Source organism: Phyllostomus discolor, chromosome 1 (assembly GCF_004126475.2).
Source record: "Phyllostomus discolor isolate MPI-MPIP mPhyDis1 chromosome 1, mPhyDis1.pri.v3, whole genome shotgun sequence".
In the NCBI taxonomy this organism is placed as follows: domain Eukaryota; kingdom Metazoa; phylum Chordata; class Mammalia; order Chiroptera; family Phyllostomidae; genus Phyllostomus; species Phyllostomus discolor.
Genome location: NC_040903.2, coordinates 30,173,321 through 30,195,671, shown reverse-complemented (window position 1 = coordinate 30,195,671; position 22,351 = coordinate 30,173,321). Strand labels below are relative to the sequence as shown.

The 22,351-nt window shown below is 37.2% G+C and overlaps 1 protein-coding gene across 16 annotated transcripts in view; it reads left to right on the top strand.

Annotated features, from left to right (window-relative positions):
* Window positions 1-22,351, top strand: part of FRYL (FRY like transcription coactivator) — a 241,791-nt gene that overhangs the window by 96,451 nt on the left and 122,989 nt on the right. For 15 of the 16 annotated variants that reach the window (XM_036020307.1, XM_036020304.1, XM_036020313.1 and 12 more), the window contains 2 exons: window positions 11,520-11,719; window positions 21,434-21,487. In XM_036020307.1, coding sequence (XP_035876200.1) covers window positions 11,600-11,719; window positions 21,434-21,487 — 174 coding nt within the window. In that variant the 5' untranslated portion in view covers window positions 11,520-11,599. The remainder of the gene's footprint in view (window positions 1-11,519; window positions 11,720-21,433; window positions 21,488-22,351) is intronic. The other variant, XM_036020309.1, reaches the window with a different exon arrangement.

Below are 22,351 nucleotides of genomic sequence, written 5' to 3'. Positions count from 1 at the left end.
TGGAGACACATGGTATTACCATGGTTTGATGTATAGGGCCTAGTGTGGTTCGGATGGAAAGTAGCCACTTTGGCTGCTATGTGAAGTTATTTCATTTGCTTAGAGGCAGTGCTAACTGTGAGGGAAGATTTTTCAGGTGTTTACTAGACTACTATTAGAATGGGAACCTAAAATTTAGCTATGCAGAAGAAAGGGCGGGTTACTTCAGTAGTGGTGGGATTTGATGACTAGACTAGATGCAGAATGTAAGGCACAGGGAGGAATCAAGGGTGGTTCTAAAGTTAACGTCGTTGAAACCTCAGCCTTTGACCTCATGGCTAGAGAGTCAGGCAGAGGATTGGCAGGGCTCCGAGATGTGCAGCCTGGGACACGCACAGTGCATGTGGTGAAGTGGCAGGCACCCTGCGGGAAAACGCAGTTCAGTGCTTCCAGTAAGAACTGGGAGAACCATGTGGAACTTCTTAAAACTAGGTTTTTGAATGGTTTTATTGATCCTTCATGTTGCTTCCTAGAGCTTTGCCTCTGACGTGTCTTTATTTAACACTCTGAACTGCTTGATGGGTTTATATACATAGGTTTCCTTATTTGTGGTGTTTTTGAAGCTTTTCATGATCCAAATAAGTTTTAAATAAAATCATTGTGTAGAACCTGCTGTTGCACTTTAGAAGGATGCGTGGAAGGCAGTGGTTCTCACCGTGGCTGCAGGTTAGAGGCATGATGGGGAGTTTTCCAAAACATATAGATACCTGGGCCTCACTCCAAAGAGTTTGATTCTGATTTGAGGAATTGCCAGAGAAGCCAGCAAACCGGGACTAGTCAGAAAACTTGACTTTACATTAAGACTGAGAGTGGATATGAAATCTTACTCAGCAGGTAGAATTGTAATTAACAGTCTGATGGAAATGAGTTTTTATGTTTGCCAATTTATTAATTTAACGATGAGAAATATGCCAAGTAGGTATTAATGCTTGAGCTGGCAGACCATCTTTTGCTCTGCTTGTGGGGTAGGTCATACATTGCTGAATTACTATCAGTGGCGTGGAGAGCCTGAAGTTCAAAGACATTAATATCTGTGACGCTCTGCTGTAAGGGCTGGAATGGTCATCCTTGTCCAGCCCACTGGATCGTACTCAGGTGGATGAAACACTTCTGTCAGCAACGTGTTAAGTGTTCAGTTTCCCTGCACCTTGCCAGCAAGAGATCTGATTATTTTTTTAATAGTTGCCAGTCAGGTGTGCTTAAAATGAAAGCTTATTGCTATTTTAATTTGCATTTTATGGGTACTACAGATTTTGAATGAATTTTTTTTTTATATGTTGTCTTTTTACGCTTGTTCTTATGTGATTTGCCTAAGTGTATCTTTTGACAAATTTTCTCTATTGTTTTCTTTTTCTTGTTAATTTGTAAGAGCTGTTTGAATATTTTATATTTTCTGTCATCTATATTATATTTTTGTTCAACTTTGTCTTTTCTCGTTTATGGTATCATCTGCTTTATAAATGTTTAAAATTCTTATTTAGTTGAATGTTTTCATTTCTTTTTATAATTTGGGTTTTCTATCTTGGCTAAAGGTCTCTTCTTCCCTGGATTGTACATGTTGACTACTAATTTTATTCTGAGACTTTTTAAAAATTAACTTTCAAAGCTAATTTTTAAATTAACTTTGGTGTGGCTCAGTGGATTGAGGGCCATCCTGCAAACCGAAAGGTTACACATTGGAATCCCAGTCAGGGCATGTGCCTGGCTTGCAGGCCAGGTCCACATTGGAAGCGTGTGCCAGAGGCAACCATGTACCTCCGACACATTGATGTTGCTCTCCTTCTCTTTCTCCCTCCCTCCCTCTCCTCTGAAAGTAAATAAATAAAATCTTTAATAAAATAAAATAAAAACTTTCAACTTCATATTCATCTGGACTTTGGTTTTTGAATATAATATATTTTCTTCCAGATGAATAACCAATTATTCCAACATTATTACTAAATAAACGTTTCTCATCCTTCTGATTTTGCCCATGCTGAATTCTGGAAATTTTGAGGAGTGCTCTAATCTTTTACATTAATCTGATTCATCAACACTTATGTTTACTGACTTGATTACTGTTACATTATTATGATATAGTCATATTATATTTTGATATAGTGTTTTGATGATTATAATGCATTATGATTATAGTTATATTTTCTGATTTAGAAAATGTTTTTTAAATAACTTTTTTAGCTTTTCTGGGTATTTGTTCTTCCATGTATATTCTAAGATAGTTTTGCTCAACACAACCTAAACAGAATAGTATTGGAATCTTAACTGGAACTGTAGTAATTAATATATTAATTTTTTGAGAATTGACAGTTATAATGCTCCCATCTACAAATTATGTCTTTCTGTGTTCAAATCTTCTTTTATGTCTTTTAATGTGATCTTGTAGTTTCCTCCATGTAAGCCCTGTGCTTTTCTTACTAAATTTATCCCCACCTGTTTTATATTCGTGAATAGATTTTTACTCATTTTCAGTTTTAGGTGGTTATTGCTAGTTAATATAGAAAGTGTCATGTTTTCTTTTTCAATATTTATAACAGTGATTTAATGTTTTGGTATTCCTGTATTTACTTACATAATTCCATAACTTCCAGGATGTTGTTGAATGGTAAGGCAACGATCAGTATCATTGTTTAGTTTCTGTTTTTAATTGAAATAGGTTTGGTGTTTTGAAGCCTATGATGTTTGCTGCTGGTGTTTGGTACATACTTTGTTTCTTTGTCACTAGCTGCTGGATACCAGTAGTGTGCAATTATGTTTCCCTGTCTGCTAATTAAGCATGGACCATACATAGTTTAAAGAGTAACCCTAAGGGTGAGGGAAGAGAAAGCAGTCTCAGCCTCTGCTGGTTCCCAGTTGAGATACTAGGAGGAAGCCCCTTTGCTCCTCCTTGTCTTCTCCCATCCCCTCAGCCTCAGGGGTATAGAGGATTCAGGCCACCTACTTAAAGGTTCTGCTCAGCCCCTGAGAAGTAAAAGATAGCTACACATTTATATGCAGTTGCTTACCTCCCCCAGGCCCAGGTCCAGCTAGATACGTTTGCTGGACGAGGTCCTACAGGATTCTGATGTTCAGCTTTCCACTTCAGTCTTACCCTGTGCTGATCCCCAGGTTCCGGTCTGCCTAGAGGAGAAAAGCTTGCCACAATAGCTTTTCCCCCTGGCAGTGAAAATTTTTTATGAGAGGAATAGAGGAGAACAAAAATGAAAACAACTTTCTTGTTGCTTCTGATACATATCTGTGGCTGAGATATAATTCAAATCATTTATTTATTTTTATTTTTTTAGAGAGAAAGCAAAGGCTTACAGAGGTTAAATAATTTGACCAAGATTATAATGTTACAAAGTAGTCAGTCAAGTCAAGGGCCCTTGGTCTCCTGACTCCTAGGTTCATGCACATTTTTAAAAATACCACATTATTTCTAGATTTTCTGAATAGTTTCTTAGCTGACCTTCTGAAGGCTCAAAAGACTCAAGCTGAGTGAATAATGGATTGTTCAGATGATAGATCATTTTTCTTGAGCTTTATAAGAAGTGATATTTCTGAAGCAGACTTCAAGTTAAAAAATTGGAAATGTGCCCAAGATGTCATAGGACTTCTATGTTTAGAAACTGTTTTCAATGGGAATAGTTTAGACTAGGATAAATAAACATTTTAGGAACAGCTGTCCAAAGAATAAGCAAAAGTTTAAATTTTTTTATCCATTAAAATACAACCAGAAGCAGAAAAATTAGACTGAGAAGTGAGGAAAATGGTTTCATTCACATAGAACAGAAATGAAGTATTTACTAAGAAAATTAATAAGAATTAGATAGACCGCACTATGGAGGAAAATGCACGTTTTTCTTTGAGTATACAAAGGAAGATACATTAATGAGGGTAAGCCAGGTTCTAGATGAGAATCTTAAGATGTCATTTTTTTCCTAATTAACTTGCAAAGATATGCATAAACTTGAAAGTATAAGTGGAAGACAGTAGCCAAGAAATTGCTGAAGATGACAGGGCATTTATACCAATAGATAATAAAACCTGTTATAAAGCTACAGTAATTAAAAGTATGTTACTGTTGCAAAACTGATCAGTAATGAACAAAATAGCAAGCACATCTGAGTCTGGCTTTAGCTTATGATAGTGAATATGAAATTAGTGACAATTTCAGTAAAGGAACTCAGAAAAATTGATTAAATATTGGAGGAAAAAATAAGACTGTTTTTATTGTGTGTGTATTGAAGATAATCAAATCTGGATGACAGATTTAAATGGAAAATAAAACTAAAAAAAAAGTTTAAAAATGAGTAAAAATATACCTACCTAATCAGGATGGGAAAGCCTTTTCTTCCTAGCCTGTTTTTTTGGGAATGAATTTTAAGATGCAGCCAAAATATTTGATTTGGGAAATAGTTCTTCTAAGCAAGCAGTATGTTAATAGCCTAGACATTTAAAGGAGAAAAATGGATATATCAAAACCTGGCCATTCTGGAGAAAATAAAGCCACTGATCTGAAAGTTCTTAGAAACTCAGGACCTGATGTGGCAAGTGACTTTAATTAGGAGTCAATTTCTCCTTACAAATGGATAACAAAAGTGGTATTTGGATCTCAAACCTCAGTCTAACAGGGATTTTACCAGTGGGTTGTTAAACCATTGGTAGCTTGAAATCAGCCATGATGGAAGTAAATAGGCAATGGAAAGGGGCAAACACTATGAATCAGGACTTTTTTTAAAAGCCATTTACCTGTGTATCACTTGAAAATGAGAATAGATTTGTTAGGAAAAAAATGAGATGATATGCAAAATTACCTCAATAAAGTGTTAATTAATGTTTTGTTTCCATCAGATATGAACAGTGTCTGGTATGAGTTTCCTTCATTCATGAAGGAATTTTGAGGTATACCTTGCTTTATAGCAAATTGTGTTTGTGCAATAAAGTCATCAAGTGATGCTTTCATATTGTGCCAGTTAACACACCATTATATCCTCTCTTTCTCCTTCAGATACACTTGCTCTCAGATGTGCAGTGTTTCTCTGGACAGGCAGTGAAAAGGTACATCAACCCAACTGGCCTCTCCAGAAGCTGAAATTTGCACTTAACTCCCGAATACTGATTGTGCTCTCTTTGTTGCTACTTTCAGTCTGTCAACCATAGAATCTGATTTGTGTTTTTGACATTTTATTTTTAATTGACTTACAAACTGTTTCCTTTTCCTGAGCTTGAGCCAAGTATATTATTGTTTTAAGCTTTAGCTGGAGCTGTTGTTTATTTTGACTCTTCCCAGGCACCTTTGGTTCTGGCTGACAGGGAAAGAATAGGCCTTTCTTTCTTTCATTTTTATGTTTATAAAAATTAATAGACTTCAGTTTTTAGAGCAGTTTCAAGTTTACAGAAAATATGAGGAGAAAGTAGAGTTCCCATGTACCCTCTCCTTATGGCCCCCATTTTTCTGTTATTAACATTGTGTGTGGTACATTTGTTAAAACAATTGATGAACCTGCAATGGAACACTGTAATCACCTGGTGTCTACACCTTGCATCACATTAACTCTTTGTGTTGTCCATTCTATGGGGTTTTGGCAAATGTATAGTGACATGAATCCACAATTACAGTTTCACACAGAAGAGTTTCACAGTCCTAAAAAGTGTCCCTTATGTTCTCCCAGTCACCCTTTCTCCCTCCCCCCAACCTGAACCCCGGATAACCACGGATTTTTAAAATTGTCTCCATAGTTTTGCCTTTTCCGGAATGTTCCATAGTTGGAATCAAACATTCTATAGCCTTTTCCAACTGGCATCTTTCACTCAGTAATAGGTGTTTAAGTTTCCTCCAAGTTTTTTCATGATTCAAAAATTCCATTTTATTTTTTTAAGTGCTGGATATAACAAAATACATCCAGTTACCCACTGAAGCACATCTTGATTGCTTCAGCATTTTGGCAGTTATGATAAAGCTGCTATAAACATGTGTGTGTGCAGGTTTTTGTGTGGACATATTTTAAATTTCTTTGGGTAAATACCAAGGAGTGCAGTTGCTGGGTTGTGTGGTATGAGTATGTTTAGTTTTGTAAGAAACCCCCAAACTGTCTTCCAAAGTGGCCGTATAGTTTCGCGTTCCCACCACCAATGAATGAGAGTGCTCGTTCTTGCACAGTCCTCACAGCATGTGGTGGTGTCGGTGGTCTTGGTTTGGCCATTGTATTGGGTGTATAGTTGTATTTCATTGTTCTTTAAGTTTGCATTTCTCTAGTGACATGATGTGGAGCATCTTTTCATATCCTATTTGCTATTTCTTTGGTGAGGGTCTGTTGCAGTGTTTTGTTCATTTTTTAAATTGGGTTGCTTATTTTCTTACTGTTGAGTTTTAAGAATTCTTTGTGTGTTAAGGATTCTTTATATGTTTTGGATACTGGATATGTGTTTTGCAAATACTTTCTTCTAGTCTGTCCTGTCTTTTCATTCTATTAATAGTATCTTTAGTAGAGTTGAAGTTAAATTTAATAAACTTATCAACTTTTCTCTCATGGATGTTATTTGGTATTGTATTTAGGAAGATATCACTAAGCCTAAGAGAAGCCAGATTTTTCTCCTCATATTCTGGGAACTCAGGGGGTTTTGCATTTTACATTTAGACTTAATTTTGCATTATAAATTTACATCTGTGATCCATTTTGAGTTAATTTTTGTGAAAATTAGGCTTGTATCTAGATTTTTTTAAAATTTGCCTGTGTGTGTCCAGTTATGCCAGCACCATCTGTTGAAAGCCTCTTTCCCCCATGGATTGCCTTTGTTCCTTTGTCAAAGTTCAGTCCAGTTGACTGTATTCGTACAGGGTCTGTTTCTGGGCTTTCTCTTCTGTCCCATTGGTCTGTCTTGTCCTCCGCCAGTGCCACACTGACTTGACTCGGCTCCTGTAAGGACTTCAGCTTTCTTCTTCTTCTCCTTCACCGTACGAGCTCTGCTGGGTTGTTCGCCTTTCCATGTAGACTTGAGAGTCAGTTTGTTGATATTCGCAAAATAACTTGCTGGGAATAGGCTTGTGTTTTCAACTAAGAATTTTGCTTTTGTTTTTAAAATTGGGATATTTTTATATTTGTTTCCTGTTTCAAGCCTTTTCTTTTTATGTGATCATCAAAATTGTTGTTTAGCCATTATAAGTAATAATTATTAGAATAGTAAGCAATTGTATGGTACTTTGTTACATTTCTACATGATATGGACTTATACATAGATACATACATGTAGTATGCAAGTACATATGTAAGATTGTGACTATAAACTAATAATTTTTATTAATAAATACCAGTCCTTGGGGGTGAAAGGGTAGCAGGCTGTTTTCACAGACTTTATAGGGGTCTTACTAAATCACATCTACTGGTCCCTACCCGTCCTTATCTTAAATACCCCAATTGTTGAGAATTAGCACGTATTTTGAGGGCTGTTACTGGTTAGTGTTGTGCTTAAGAATATAGTGAAGGCAGAAAAAGAGGCTGAAAATGGCTGCTATAGAGTAATGAAACCAAAGATGAATCAGGTTAGCATTTATATGTCTGTTCTCACTTGTCTGTTTTCCTTAACTGAATTTAAATTTATTGTGTGGTAGTCTAATGGACATGAAAAAGATGGTAATTGTTTTATTATGTATTCTAAGTACAATGCTAGAGAGTTGGCTCTCTAAAATAATGCCATGTTAGTTTTATTTACACTTTAAGAAAGAATAAATATGCTTGTTTTTTTAAAAAGATTTATTTATTTATTTTTAGAGAGGGAAGGGAGGGAGAAAGAGAGAGAGAGAAACATCAATGTGCGGTTGCTGGCGGCTGTGGCCTGCAACCCAGGCATGTGCCCTGGCTGGGAATCGAACCTGTGACACTTTGGTTCGCAGCCCACGCTCAATCCACTGAGCTACACCAGCCAGGGCTAATATGCTTGTTTTTAATACCCATATTTTAATTACTCAGGTCTTGCTTTGTTCTTTTTTTAATAAAAATTTTGTTTATTTTTAGAGAGAGGGGATGGGGTGGATAAAGCAAAGCAAATATTGATGTGAGAGAGAAACACTGATTGAGTGCCTCTCGTATGTGCACTGCCTGGGGATCGAACCTGCACCCCAGACATGTGCCCTGACTAGGAATTGAATAGGAGACCATTCGCTTTGCAGGATGATGCCCAACCAGGCCAGCCAAGCCACCTTGGTCAGGGTGTGCTTTAGTCTTGCAATTATCAGTTAGAGTTTAATAGATTTATTTTCTAGGAGTATTTAATATGACATTGGAATTTTACAAATTGTAATTCAATGCCTGAGTTTTGTTCTTAAGAACTGTTGTCTACCAGTTATGACTTTATTCCCTCATAAATTTCAAAATTTTATAATAGCCTGTAGATAATTATTACTATTTAACTTTATAAAATACTTAACTCAGGCAGTTAAGTGACATCAAGTTATTCTACACAGTTATGCAAAAACTAGCTTTTTTCCTGGCTTAGTGTGATCATCTCTTTTTCCTAACTATTAGCCAGAGTAGGAGAAAAATTCACATATATTCACAAAAGCTGAACATTATAGTGAAATACAAAATTGGGGGAAACCATTTTGATACATGAAAAGGTTATCTAATTTTTGTTTGGTTTTAAACAAGCAGACAATATTAGTGATGTTAAGTATTATTTTCATGGTATTGGCCTATTTTATGTTTTGTAACTTGCTTATTCACGTCTTTTGTCCAGTTTTCAGTTTGGAGGTATAGGTCTTTCTCTGATTTCACTAGGGCTTTGTGGATGGAGGTGAAAGTAATGAACTCTTTAAAAGTAATTTTCAAAGTTTGATTGTTTTCAAGTTTGAATTATGTTTATTTGGGAGATAATGTAGACATTTGGAAAATAAATCTATTTGTAAGATAAATATAAGTTTTTCTTAAAGTTTTGTCTTTATTGGCAGATTTCTTGTAATATGCAATTATGACATGCAGGAATATTTATGCTTAGTTTATGTTTATGCTTTTTTGAAGTAGAAAACAGTAAAAGGTGAGTTATCCGAGAGATCTTTTAACTAAAATTTTTCATTTTGAAGAGACTGTTCAAAGGCTAAATGTCAATTTAAACGTTTACGCTTCTTCAAAGTCTAGAATTTAAGCACCTAGTTCTATTATAAGACTTCTTGGTTAGTTACATTTACTGTAAAGTTACAGCCAGAGAAACCTTTGTAACTGTTATGATCTTATGAGTCTTTAATTAAAGGCTTACACAATTAATTAAAGGAAAAGATACATTTTATGTCTACATCCTTAAGTCAGTCTTGAATATATTTCATCTTCATTTTTATTTCTAAAATATAAGTTAAAATTCTGGAAACTGAATACCCTTTTTAAATGATTCTGTGGGGTTATCCAACATAATGATATAAAATAGAGATTTCTTGATGTTCCAAAATAACATTTTTAAATTTAAGATCTTTTTCCACAATGACATTTGTTAATAGATTCTCTCCTTTATAATACACAATGTTGGATCATGAAGCGGAGTCAACAAGTAGGTCATTGTTTAAAATAAATAGTGTGCACTGTGTTCAAAGGACTGCGAATTTTTGTCTCTAATTGTTTTTACATAATTTCAGTTCAAGAATACAATATGTTATACTTTAATTTGATGTGATACAGAGATATTTGAGGTGCATTGTTAATAATTTATAATATTTTAGATGATTTAAAAATATATAATCATCCTATGTGACTAATTTTTCATCTTAACCTTGGAGGAAAATGCTAAATTCTGTGCAAATATTAGTGAATAAACAAGGATAATGAATAGGGCATGAAAGGAAGTCAAGTGTTTGGAATTTATGTCTTTCAAAGAGTTTTTTTAATTCATAAATTATTTTTTCAGAAATGACTACTATAACCTGACTTTGTATTACTTTCTCAAATTTTCTATTGGAGTTATGACAGATCACCTTTCTATATCTTGATACATACTATCAAGATAGTATGGTAGAGTTATAGTATGGCAAGATGTTTGGTAGAGTTGTTTTAGTTGACAGAACAGTTCCTTATGAGTTTGGAATGTATGAATTTAGAGCAAGTTGATTGTCCTATAGTTACATAGACACATACACGTAGACAGAAATTCACTGTTTCAGTAATTGTGTTCTGTTTCCTTTTCAAGGAGAGGGTTTACATATAGGACAGCACATGATAGGGCCATGTCTGGAGAGCATGTTGAGGTGGAGAGTACATTCTTGCAAGTTCTCCATGAACATTCTAGGGCAAAGGGGATGACATAAGCTGTCGTTAGAGAATGAGAGAGTCTGTGTGATGCAGCAGCCTGCCAGAACGAGGGGAGGATAGTCTGTGGATAGAAATCCAAGGCAGTCTGCCCCGGCAGTCGAGAGAGCAGAACAGGTGAGTGTAAGTCACACACAGTGGTGTGTGCCCTTTTCGTGCCACACCTGGTGCAACGTGCTGTCTGCCACGCACAGTGTCCTCCCTAATTCAGTAAATGGCACCACTGTCAAACCTATATTTGAGTGATTTAAATGTAAAAACAGAGTCATCTTTAATTCCCTTCCCTCACCTTGGTATCAAACCCACTAACATATGACAGAACTCAGATTCTTTTCCTTCTCTCCTATGCCACTACCATCCTCTTAGCCCGAGCTATGGCCATGTCATCTGGACTTCTGCAACGGCTTCCCCGATTGTATGTTTGCCCTCTTTCGATCCATTTTCCAGAGGGTCCCGAGAGATCTTTTAGGGAGAGGCCAGATCCTATCCACCTCCAACTTAATACTTCACACAGAATTATAATTGCATTTAGAATAAAATCTAATATATTATGAAGTTCTAAAACTTTGATCCCTGACTAATGATCCAACTTCCTCTCACACTGCTTCTGCCTCTACTTCATCCCTTGAGTTCCAGCCATACTGGTCATCTTTTTGTTTCTCAAACATTCACACTCAGCTTTCAGCCTTCTCTGTTCCTGGCGCTTTGCCTTGTTGCCTCTTTTTCATCATTTATGTGTGAGTTCAAAGGTAGCTTTTCTACATGAGGCCTTTGTGGAGCATGCTCTCCAAAGTGTGTACTTCAACCCCTAACCCCGTCCATGTTTCATTTACTCACATATGTTTTATTTCCTTTACTGCATGCGACTTTTGCTTAGAATTCATTTATTCAGTGCCTGTTTATTATATACCTAGTACATGCCAGGCATGGTCCTTGGGGTTTATTAATGAACTAAAAAGACAAGAGAATCCCTGTTATGGAATTCACATTAGTGGGTAGACAGAAAAACAATACATAATAGACATGTAACTAAATTAAAGTTATGTTGGGAAGTGTTAGAAGGCAGCAAGAGTAAGTACAGAAAAATAGAGTATGGTCATACAGATTGGGAGATCTCAATGCAGTTTCGGGATAGCAAGCTTATTAAGTAGGGTCAGTATAGCAGGCCTGAATAGTTCATTATTAAAGTAGAGTTCTTTTGTGTCTTATTTTTAGCATCAGCACCAGTAAGCAAAGTGAATAAGTACTGTGCTTCTTCCAACTTTCATTCCACATCGGGGAAAAGGAATATCATCATGTCAAGCATTACGATTGACCCAGATGTCAAGCCTGGTGAATATGTCATCAAGAGCCTCTTTGCAGAATTTGCTGTTCAAGCTGAAAAGAAAATTGAAGTTGTAATGGCTGAACCCTTGGTGAGTAGAGCTGACCTCTAAATCTGAAATATTTTCTTGAATTTTTGTATTACCCAATATAATACACATTTTGCAAAGAAGATAATATGCTTGAAAAAGTTTTAAAGGAAGCCAATCTGGAAAGGCTACATATTATATAACTCCGTCTATTTGACATTTTAGAAAGGGCAAAACTATGAAAACAGTAAAAAGATGAGTGGTTGCCTGGGTTCGGGTGTGGGTGGAGGGGTGAATACTCAGGGCACTGCGTGTTTTTAGGTCAGTGAGAGTACCCTGCATGATACTGTAAGGGTGGAGACACGCCATTATACACCTGTCCAAACCCGTAGAACATACAGCACCAAGAGTGAAGTGAACTGTAATGTAATTTGTGGATTTTGGATGATTCTGAATCAGTGTAGATCCATCAGTGGTAACAAACGTACCACTTTGATGGAGAATACTGGTAATGGAGGACACTATGCATGTGTGGGCTAAGGAGTTATGGGAAGTCTCTTGTCTTCTCACTTTTGCTGTGAACCTAAAACTGTTCTAAAAATAGTCTTTAAAAATTTGAGATAGGTTAGTATAGTACCTCCCTCTTTATCCATGGGGAGATAAGTTCCAGGACCCCTGTTAAATGCCTGAAACCAGGGATAGTATTGAACCCTATATATACTATCTTTTCCCCATACATACCTACCTTTTCACATAAAAGCAACACTTTGAGGCTTCTCTCAGGCATATCTGAATTGCCAGCATCACTATTCTTGCACTTTGGGGCCACTGTTAAATAAAATAGGGTTACTTAGACACAAGCACTGTGATACTATGACAGTTGATCTGATAACCTGGATGGCTACTCATGGGCAGGTGGCATATACAACATGGATATGCTGGACAATGGGGTAATTCACATCCATGGTGGCGCAGAGCAGGACAGCGCAAGATTTCATTGCACTGCTAGAACATCACACAATTTAAAATGTATGAATTGTTTATTTCTGGAATTTTCTATGTAACATTTTGGTCTGCTCTTGACCACAGGTAACTGAAACTGCTGAAAGTGAAATTGGAGATAAGGGAGGACTACTGTAGTAAAAAGCTGTCTAGAAAGCTATAATAGGTTCATTGATCGCCCTCCCCTTTTTACATAATTTTTTATTTTTCAATTATAGTTGACATACAATATTATGTTAGTTTCAGATGTACAACCAGTGATTAGACATTTGCATAACTTACAGTGATCTCCCTAGTAAATCTAGTACCTATCAGATATCATGCATGATTATCACAACATTATTGACTATATTCCCTATGCTGTACTTTACATCTCCATGATTATTCTGTAACTACCGATTGTACTTCTTAATCCCTTCACCTTTTTTAATCATCCCCCAACCACCCTTCCATCTGGCAACTGTCAAAATGTTCTATCTGAGAGTCTATTTCTGTTCTGCTTATTCGTTTATTTTGTTTTTTAGATTCCACATGTAAGTGAAATCATGTGGCATTTGTCTTTTTTCTGCCTGATTTATTGTACGCAGCACAATACCCTCTAGGTCCATCCATGTTGTTTCAGATGGTGAGATTTTATTCTTTTTTTATGGCTGACTCATATTCCAATGTGTGTGTGTGTATGTACAACTTCATTATCCATTCATTTATTGCTGGACACTTATATTAACTATATATAAGTTATATATTAACTTATATAACTATAATTGAAAATTAAAAATTATGTAAAAAGGGGAGGGCGATCAATGAACCTATTATAGCTTTCTAGACAGCTTTTTACTACAGTAGTCCTCCCTTATCTTCCATATCTTGAGTGTTGTAAATAATGCTACAGTGAACATATGGATGCATATGTTTTTTTAATTTAGTGTTTTGGGTTGCTTTGAATAAATACCCAGAAGTGGAATTGCTGAGTCATTCTGTTCCTCTTGTTATAACCTTTGTTTTAAACTTTCTTTTGTCTGCTTTAAGTAAGTATTGCTATGCCAGCCTCCCCCCTCCCCATTTCATGAGATATTTCTTCCATCCCTTTACTTCACCTGTGTTTGGCTTTCAATCTGAAGTGAGCTCTTGTAGACAGCATAGGTAAGTGTCTTGTTTTGTTATCTGTTCAGCCTCCATATGTCTTTTGCTTGGAGGCATTATGTCATATGAATTTAAATTGTTGATAGACATGAATTTATTGCCATTTTATTATTCATATTTTTTATCTATTTTTTCTTGTTCCCTTAATATTTTTATAATACCAGTTTGGTGGTGATGGACTACTGTAGCTTTTTCTTGTCTGTGAAGCTCTGTCTTTCATTTCTAAATAATAACTTTGCTGGGTAGACTAATCTTGGTTGTAGATCCTTGATTTTCATCACTTTGAATATTTCTTGCCAATCCATTCTGGCCTGCAAAGTTTCTATTGAGAAATCAGCTGATAGTCTTGTGGGAGCTCCCTTGTAGGTAACTATTGTATTTTGCTTTGTATAATGCACACAGTTTTGCCCAGATTTTTGAGGGAAAAATAAGGATTCTCATTATACATTGGTAGTCCTAGTTCTGTATCTATAAAAATGTTTTTAATTCTTTTATTCTTATTTGTTAATATTGTAACTCTAGAAAACAATGACAATATCTGTATGCAAAATAATACCCTGGAATACAGTAATCAGTTTTATTTCTAAATATAGCTAAATTTTAAAAATTAATTTAAAAACAAAAGTTTTTTTCTTGCAAGTTTGGGCCAAAAACATGGGTGTGCATTATACACAGCAAAATATGGTAACTGCTTTTTCTTTGCTGCTTTTTATATTCTCTCTTTGCTTTAACCTTTCACATTTTAATTAGGTTGTGTCATGGTGTGGGCCTCTTTGTGTTCATCTTGTTTGGGACTGTCTGTGCTCCCTGGACTTGGATGTCCATATCCTTTACCAGGGATATCAGGGAAGTTTTCAGTCATTTTTTAAAATAGGTTTTCAATTTCTTGCTGTCTCTCTTATCCTTCCAGCACCCCCATGATGCAAATGTTGGTATATTTGGAGTTGTCCCAGAAGCTCCTTACATTCTCTTCATTGTTTTGGATTCTTCCTTCTTTTTGCTGTTCTGATTGGGTGTTTTTTGCTTCCTTATATTCCAAATTGCTGATTTGATTTTTGGTTTCATCTATTCTGCAGTTGATTCCCTGTAAATTATTCTTCATTTCAGTTAGTATATCCTTCATTTATGACTGGTTCTTTTTCATGATTTCCATGTCCTTTTTTATACTGTTGAAGTTCTAAGTTTCTTGAGCATGTTTGTGCCAATGTTTTGACCTTGCATCTCGTAGCTTGCTTGTCTCCATTTTGTTTAGTTCTTTTTCTGGAGTTTTGTTTTGTTCTTTAATTTGAGACATGTTTTTTTTTGTCTCCTCATTTTGGCAGCCTCCCGGTGTTTGTTAGTATGTAGAACTGCTGTGTTTCCTGGTCTTGGTACAGTCAATGGCCTATGTAGTAGGTGTCCCTGATCACCCATCCCCACTCCTCATCCCTTTGTGGGCTGTGTGCACCTGCTTGTTGGGTTTTAGCCTTGATCGCTGTTGGTGCATCAGTGGGAAGAACTTACCTCCAGGCTGATCAGCTGTGAGGATGTGTTGCTGGTAGAGGTAGTTAGGTGGTGCTTCAATGTGGTTTGAAGCTGTCCATTGGGTGTAGTGACTCTGCTGCTTCCTGGAAGGTGCACCCGAAGGTCAACCACCATCTGTGGCCAGACTGGAGCCAAGTGTCATGAGCTGCATAGCGATCTGCAAATGGTTGCTACTTGGGCTGGGCGTGGAGGTGTCTGGGTGAGGTCAAACTATGAACCAAAGCTGGTTGCTGCTAAGGCCGAGCCTAAGGCCACTTAGCAAGAGGTTCTGGGTCACCCTGAGGCCAGATACTGCTTCTTTAGTTTGTGAACCTCTTAGAGGCTTTAGAAAAGCCCACAACATGAACCAAGACAGGCTGCATGTATGGAAAAGACACTGGAAGCAGCTTGGGTGGGCCCACAAGGAAATGTCAGGAAATCACCACAGCCGGGCAAACACTGTTAGCCAGATTGATGGAGACTCAGCTAGAACATCTGCCTAGGTCTGTAGGGAGTGCTCTGCAAAGGAACAATGGCTTCTGCCAGCAATTGTGTCTACCCCTGCAGCTCATATCTGGAAACCAGCTCTTCACTGTATGTTCCGGGCACCTTTTGGGCTGCTGCTCCAGCGCTGGAGCTGAGAGCAAATGAGTCTGCCATCAAGTGAGTTTGTGCATGGCCTTTTAAGAGGAAGGCCTGGGACTCCAGAAGCCCTTTGTCTCACTCAGCTGCAAGTTTTGGTTTTCATAGCCAGAAGTAATGGGAACTTTTCTTTCTTGGGCTGGGAAGCATGGTGTGGGGCTGGGGCCTCTCTCTCCCTAGTGGGGACCTCTGCAGTTGAAATGTCCCTCCTGATTTTTAATTGCCACGTTTGGCTGGGGGACCAGCTGCTCTGCCTCTCTGCTCCTCCCAACAGTCTTGACGCTGCTTCTGTATATCCTCAGTTATAGAACCCCTCTGTTCAGCTAGATTTCAGGTGGTTCTGGGTGATGGTCCTTTTGTAATTGTTATTTTGACGTGGTCATGAGAGGAGGCGAGTACAGCATTTCCCTATGCTGCCATCCTGCCAGGAAGCCCATGATGCACTTTGTTAAGTGCTGCAGGTCACCGGAGTATAAAACTAGATGTTGCCATAGGAATTATTGAGACAGATAAAATATAAGAGGAAATAAAGGAAAATCTAGAATATTCTGAAAGTTGATGATTTGACAAGAGCCAAATTCATCTCCTGGCTTCAGAAATGTTTAAAAGTGTGCAGTGCGTATGGTCCTGTCTGTTCTCAAAGACTATATTCTTAAAGGAATTTTAGTATGAAGCTCTTGAGAGCAAAAATACTAAAAGAAAATATGAGTGAAATTACCTAATTTTACGTCTTTCTCCTTTCTTATTCTTCCAATGCTGTTGTTGCTGCCCTCGCTCAGGGTCGGGTTCTGTCATGTTAGACCATTGCAAGAGCCTTCTAACCAGTCAAGAAGTGGTCCATTGCTTTTCCATTTTCCTTGTTTTACGCAGACTTTCCTTCATCTAATACACAAATAGCACCTTTCTGCTTTAAAAATCTTTCTCACTTTTCATTGCTATGGAATAAATTCGGGTGCTTATTGGGTTATTCCAGCCTCTTCACAATCTTCTTACAATTTGTATAATGTCTCACAATTCTCTTTTCATGATGTGTGCTCTGTTTTTTTAAGCTCTGCCCTTTAACATAGTGATTCTCCTTAAACTAAATGAGTCTTTCTTTACCATAGTGTTTTGTTCATACTTCTAGATTCTGACATTGCAATATTATTTGCTCGTATGTTTGTCTCCTCTGGAGTGAGCTACTTGATGCCAACAGCCAGGAGTTGCTCACCTTCGTATCTGCAGCACTGCCCATGGCAGATGGTACTTAGCAAAGATTTGCATTTTAGGTTGACTCCAGCCTTAAGAACATTGCTGTGCCGTCTGCCCTTTGTTTTCCTAACAAAACATGTCAACAGAGCTTTTAATAGTTCTTTCAGGATACTAGTCTGGTGCTGATTATATTTATTCATTTAAAGGCTGATTTCAGAGACACATGCTGTGTAATCTAAGATGAGATTATAAAATTATGGTGAATAGTGGTGAGGATTTCCATCAGAAAAATAGGTGTTTCTACCCCATCATCATAGTTCAGGAGAAGTGTTCCAGCTCACTCTTTCTAACACAGCAGGAAAATTCCCAAAGTTGTGATCTCGGACAAACCGAGGCTGAGAAAATTCCCACTGTATTTTACAGCTTTTACTCCCTACACTCTTGTACACCTGCATCATTTCTTCTTATCAGGTCTCTGCCAACTTTGTTTCATGTATGTCCAAGTCTGGGTAGATTGTGTGTGTGTAGATAAGATTAGATGATGAAAATACATTGAATATAATCTCGTCACAATATTTTTATTATAGCTTCATATGCATTTATTGGGATGTTATTTATTTTGAAGTTTATTCTGTACCCTTTTAGGTAATAAACATCCACCCAAGAGGACGCTCTTGAATTCCCTAATAAACCTCTTGCACGGTCACTTTAAAGAAAGTAGCCCCCATGGAATGTTAGATATGGGGAGGCCGGCCTGTCTCGTGGTTAGGTACACAGTAAACTATGAAGCCCAAATGTGAATGGTTTTTGCTGAAACAATTTAATCTACCTCTAAAACGAATTCTAGAACTGGCCTTTTTTTCTTCTCGTGTTAGAAACCATAATAAAAGGAGGTTAAGGAGGCCAAGAGATGCGAAGATTAGCTGAGCTTGACTTTTAGCCACAATCTAATTTTCATTTGAGAAGGAAGATTCAGGAAGGAAGGGTAATCATTGATTGAAATAACAGCTTGCAGACTATGCAATCCAATACCAAAGGCTTCTTTCTTCTGAAAGGAGGTGGATCAATCCTGGGTAATGATCCAGGCATATCTAAGTTTATCTGTTAATCTTGTAGATTGCCAGTGACTAGAAAAGAAGATGGGAAAAAGGGCTTAAACAGTTAACTGCTGATTTTGAGTATATATTTGATTTAGGCCCAGCATTTTTACAACTCTGCAATTTCCACTATTGAGAATATTAAATATACATATATTTTAAAAGTGTTTCTGTATGATCTCTTCTTTCCTTCAAACTACATTTTTCTGTTAGTTTCACCTTCTCCTCAGATGTTCATTGAAACAGGTTTCACTCTTGAGGCACTAAGCAGCTGATGGGAAGCCCAGTGTTCATGGAGGGACCTTCCTGACCGCGGTCTTCAGTGCGTATTGTCTGAACTATGCGGGTCGGATCTTCTCCTGGGAGCTGGTCAGAGGTTCCTCCAGTACCTGGAATGGGATGGTTTAGGCTTAGCTGCTAGCTTTCTGGAGCTCTGGAGGCAGAAGATAACTGGGTTTTCTGATATTTGTTGTATAAATTTTTGCTTGAATTCCATCTTCAGTCCGATGCCTCATCTTCAGCTGCAGTGTCCCCCAGTTGGCATTTCTCTGTGTAGCCCTTTGCTAAGAAGGGCAGTTCCTCTGCGGGTTAGGTGGAGGGGTGTCAACATGATAAGCAGAATGGGGAAGGGGAAGGAAAAGAGGGGCTAATTCTTTTTTTTTCTTTTTTTCCATCCTCACTCAAGGATATGTTTATTGATTTTAGAGAAAGAGAGCGAGTGAGCTGCCTCCCATACATGCCCTGACCAGGGATCAGACCCTCGCCCTTTTGGTGTACGGGACGATGCTCCAACCAACTAAGCCTCCCAGCCAGGGCCTCAATCTTTTTAAACAGTCGTTCAAGCAGTCCTCTTATTTTTAACTTCATGTTCGCCCATGCTTTTCCATCACCGAAGTTCTGTAGTTCCTGAGCCTTTTGGGAGTTCAGAAGTATCGGTGGGATTGTCTTTTCTTTGCCCTGCATGGCAAGCTCACTCATCCTCTCCAGTTGTGACTCAGATACCATCTTCTCAGTGGTCCTTCCATCTAAAACCTCCCCACCCACTCCAGCTTCTACCCTAAACCCTGTGGAACATGATACTGTACATGTTGTTTGCTCTGTCTTTAGACTTTTGCTTCATGAAGACAGGGAGTGTTTAGAAAAGCATGCCACCTTTAGTTGCAGATTATCGAAGTATTTCAGTGTCATTGTTATGCCAGCAAAATCTTTCCAAGAAATTCCTGCTTTCTCTGGAAGCTGCATGTTGCTCTTGGTACGCTATACATATATACTATTTATACTCGTTAAAAAATCATAACATAAAGGATTGTGAGCCTTAGAATCATTATTAATTTTTTGTTATTATAAAATAATGACATTATAAAAAGTAGAAACAGTTCTAAAGATTATGTAATAAAAACAGTACCCTTCCATTTTCAATCAAGACCATCTCCGTTCAGTTTTTAGTGAACCATTTTTTATGCATATTACTTACCCATCCTGCGGCATCTGCCACTTTTCTTTGAGAAACACAAATGAGAGGATTATATTACATTTTTTTGTACTTAGATACTTTTATTTTATATAGATATTTTTATTTTATTTTACTTCATATACATAAAATAAAAATTGTTCTATATCAGCCCATATAAACTTTTCTCATTCTTTCTAACAGTTGAATATTATTTCAATAAAAGAAAGTGCTATAAATTTCTTACCCATCTCTATGGATAGGCTGTTTGGACTTGTTCATAAGTGTTCGCATTTATGTATATGAATATTGAAAATAATTAATATTTTTAGTTGTGATAATGAAAAAGTAAACATAATTTTAAATGATTTATCTTTTCAAAATCCATTGAAAGACAGGACATCTACTAGAGCAATAATTGAGGCATCCTCACCCACCCTATGATGAAACTGAGAGGTTAATACAAAGCCCTTGATTAGTAACTTATATTTAATACGGCCCACTTGTTTATTTGTACTAATGATAATGTGAGTATCCCAGTCCAGAATCATTTCTGATTCTCACTATGAAAGAATAGCCCATCCCCATTTTCTGGTTTAGGGAAAGCTATGCAAGAATGTCAAGTCTTCAGAAATCTTTAAGGAAGGTTGAGTTTGTTGAGAAATGAAAAATATTAAATGTAAGAACAGTGTATGTGTTTCCGAAAAAGTTACTGCTCTCTTTTATCCTTGTTGTTTATCCTTGTTATGTGTATATAATACAGAACTATTGTATACACACACTAGATTTGTAGTAAACTACTTAGATCAGCATTTCTCAAAATATTGCTAAACCTTTAAACTTAGTATGAACAGTGCAAAGGGGAATTAAATAAGTCAAGTTTGGAAGAAACCTTTACAGCCCCTGCACCTCCCCACCCCCACTTTAAATACACAATTCACACTAGGGTAGTAGAAGGCCTTTGGTTCAGTTTCTGCCAGGTGTTCAGAAACAGTGTTCTATGGGACTCACTGTTTTACTGCAGTTTTAGAGCTAGTTAACTGGGCATATGTAGTACTGTACAGGGTCATCATCATGTGCGTGTGGCTTTGGGAGATAATTACCAAAGTGTGCTTAGCCTGTGAGGCTCAAGTGTCAAGAACACGCCGAAAACGTCTATATATTAAGTCAGCAAAGTGCCATGGAATTCAGGGGTTTTCCTCACCTTATTTTAATTAGAAATACAATTTTCTAATAGTTAAGATTAGGAATTTTGACATTTGATCGGTAAATACATTTGTGGATTTATTTTCATGAAGATTAGTCATAAATAAGAGAAAGAAATTGGGACACTATTGGATAGACAAGCTTCAAAATATACATATGTCTAAATTCTAGTTTCTCTCATGGAAGAATGGCATTTGTTTTTTATGATACATATTGATACATATTGATACATGTTGAATATAAAAATTCAATAAAAAGCATAATGTAGAAAATTTAGAAAATCATTCTTAAAAATCTCAACAAAAGAATCATTCATCACATATTTGAACATAATCAGACATCTGTTATATTCAGAAGTCAGACCGCTATATGCAGGGGTAACCCACACAGTAAACAGTGACAGAAGGGATCAGTCACACTGTGTATATTTTAAGTTAAACTAATTATACTAAATTTTGTTTGAATTAGCAGGACAGAACCTTCTAAACTGTTTTTCAGATGAAAGATTTCTCACACTTTGTGTATACGTTCTTCTAATTGCAGGAGAAGCCATTGTCTCGGTCTCTCCAGAGGGGCGAAGACCTTCAGTTTGACCAGGTGTGTTGATTTGAGGGGGCTGTTTTTTCTGAAAGGGAAACGGGTGTTGCAACAGTCTGGGCCAAGTGTGTCCAGTATTAAGAAATTCCTTTGTTTGCTGATCCTGTATATCTAGATTCAGCTGATAGGTAGTTTACTTTTGAACAAAACAAATGGAATAAGCTACGAACTGTGAACTTTTTAGTTTATATAATGAGCTGTGAACTTTATTGGTCACTGTTCATCAGCATTTTAAAACATCTTACTTTTCATTGTTAATCTCTTCCCTATGCCCTTTTATATTTTCTCAGAAAGTTTCCAATTACAGTCTTTTCTTGTATACCACTTCCTACAATTTTTACATTATTATATTTTACCTTTTAACATTTTTTTTTCCTGTTGGGGCTGTTTACATAGAAGCATCCAGCCTGGCTCCCTCCCTCTGTACCTCCTCCTAGAAATGGAGCTGGAGACAGGCACCTGGTCCTGGAGAGTGATCCCAGAGCGCAGGCCTGGGCGAGTGAAGCAGGGGAGAGGAGGAACCGAGGGGAGGGAGCATTTTAGAGGTCACAGCGCTGGGGGCTTCATTCCACTTCTGAGCATTATACAGAATGTCCCCCTAATTGTCTGTCCGAAGAATGGAGGCCTGGAGCACTGACCTGCAACTCCCATCCACAGTGGCTGAGGGCTGCCCCACGAGGCATCAACTACATCCCATCCTTGCATTTGTCTAGCTGTGCTCGTGCAAAGGCCGAGTGAACTTTGTGTCAGAAAGCAAAAGAAGGATGAAAAGAAGATACAGAGTGGCCACCTCTACACCCCTTTATGTAGAAAGCCAGTATCTAAAAATTACTGTAATATTTCTCTAATGTTAACGCTTTCCTC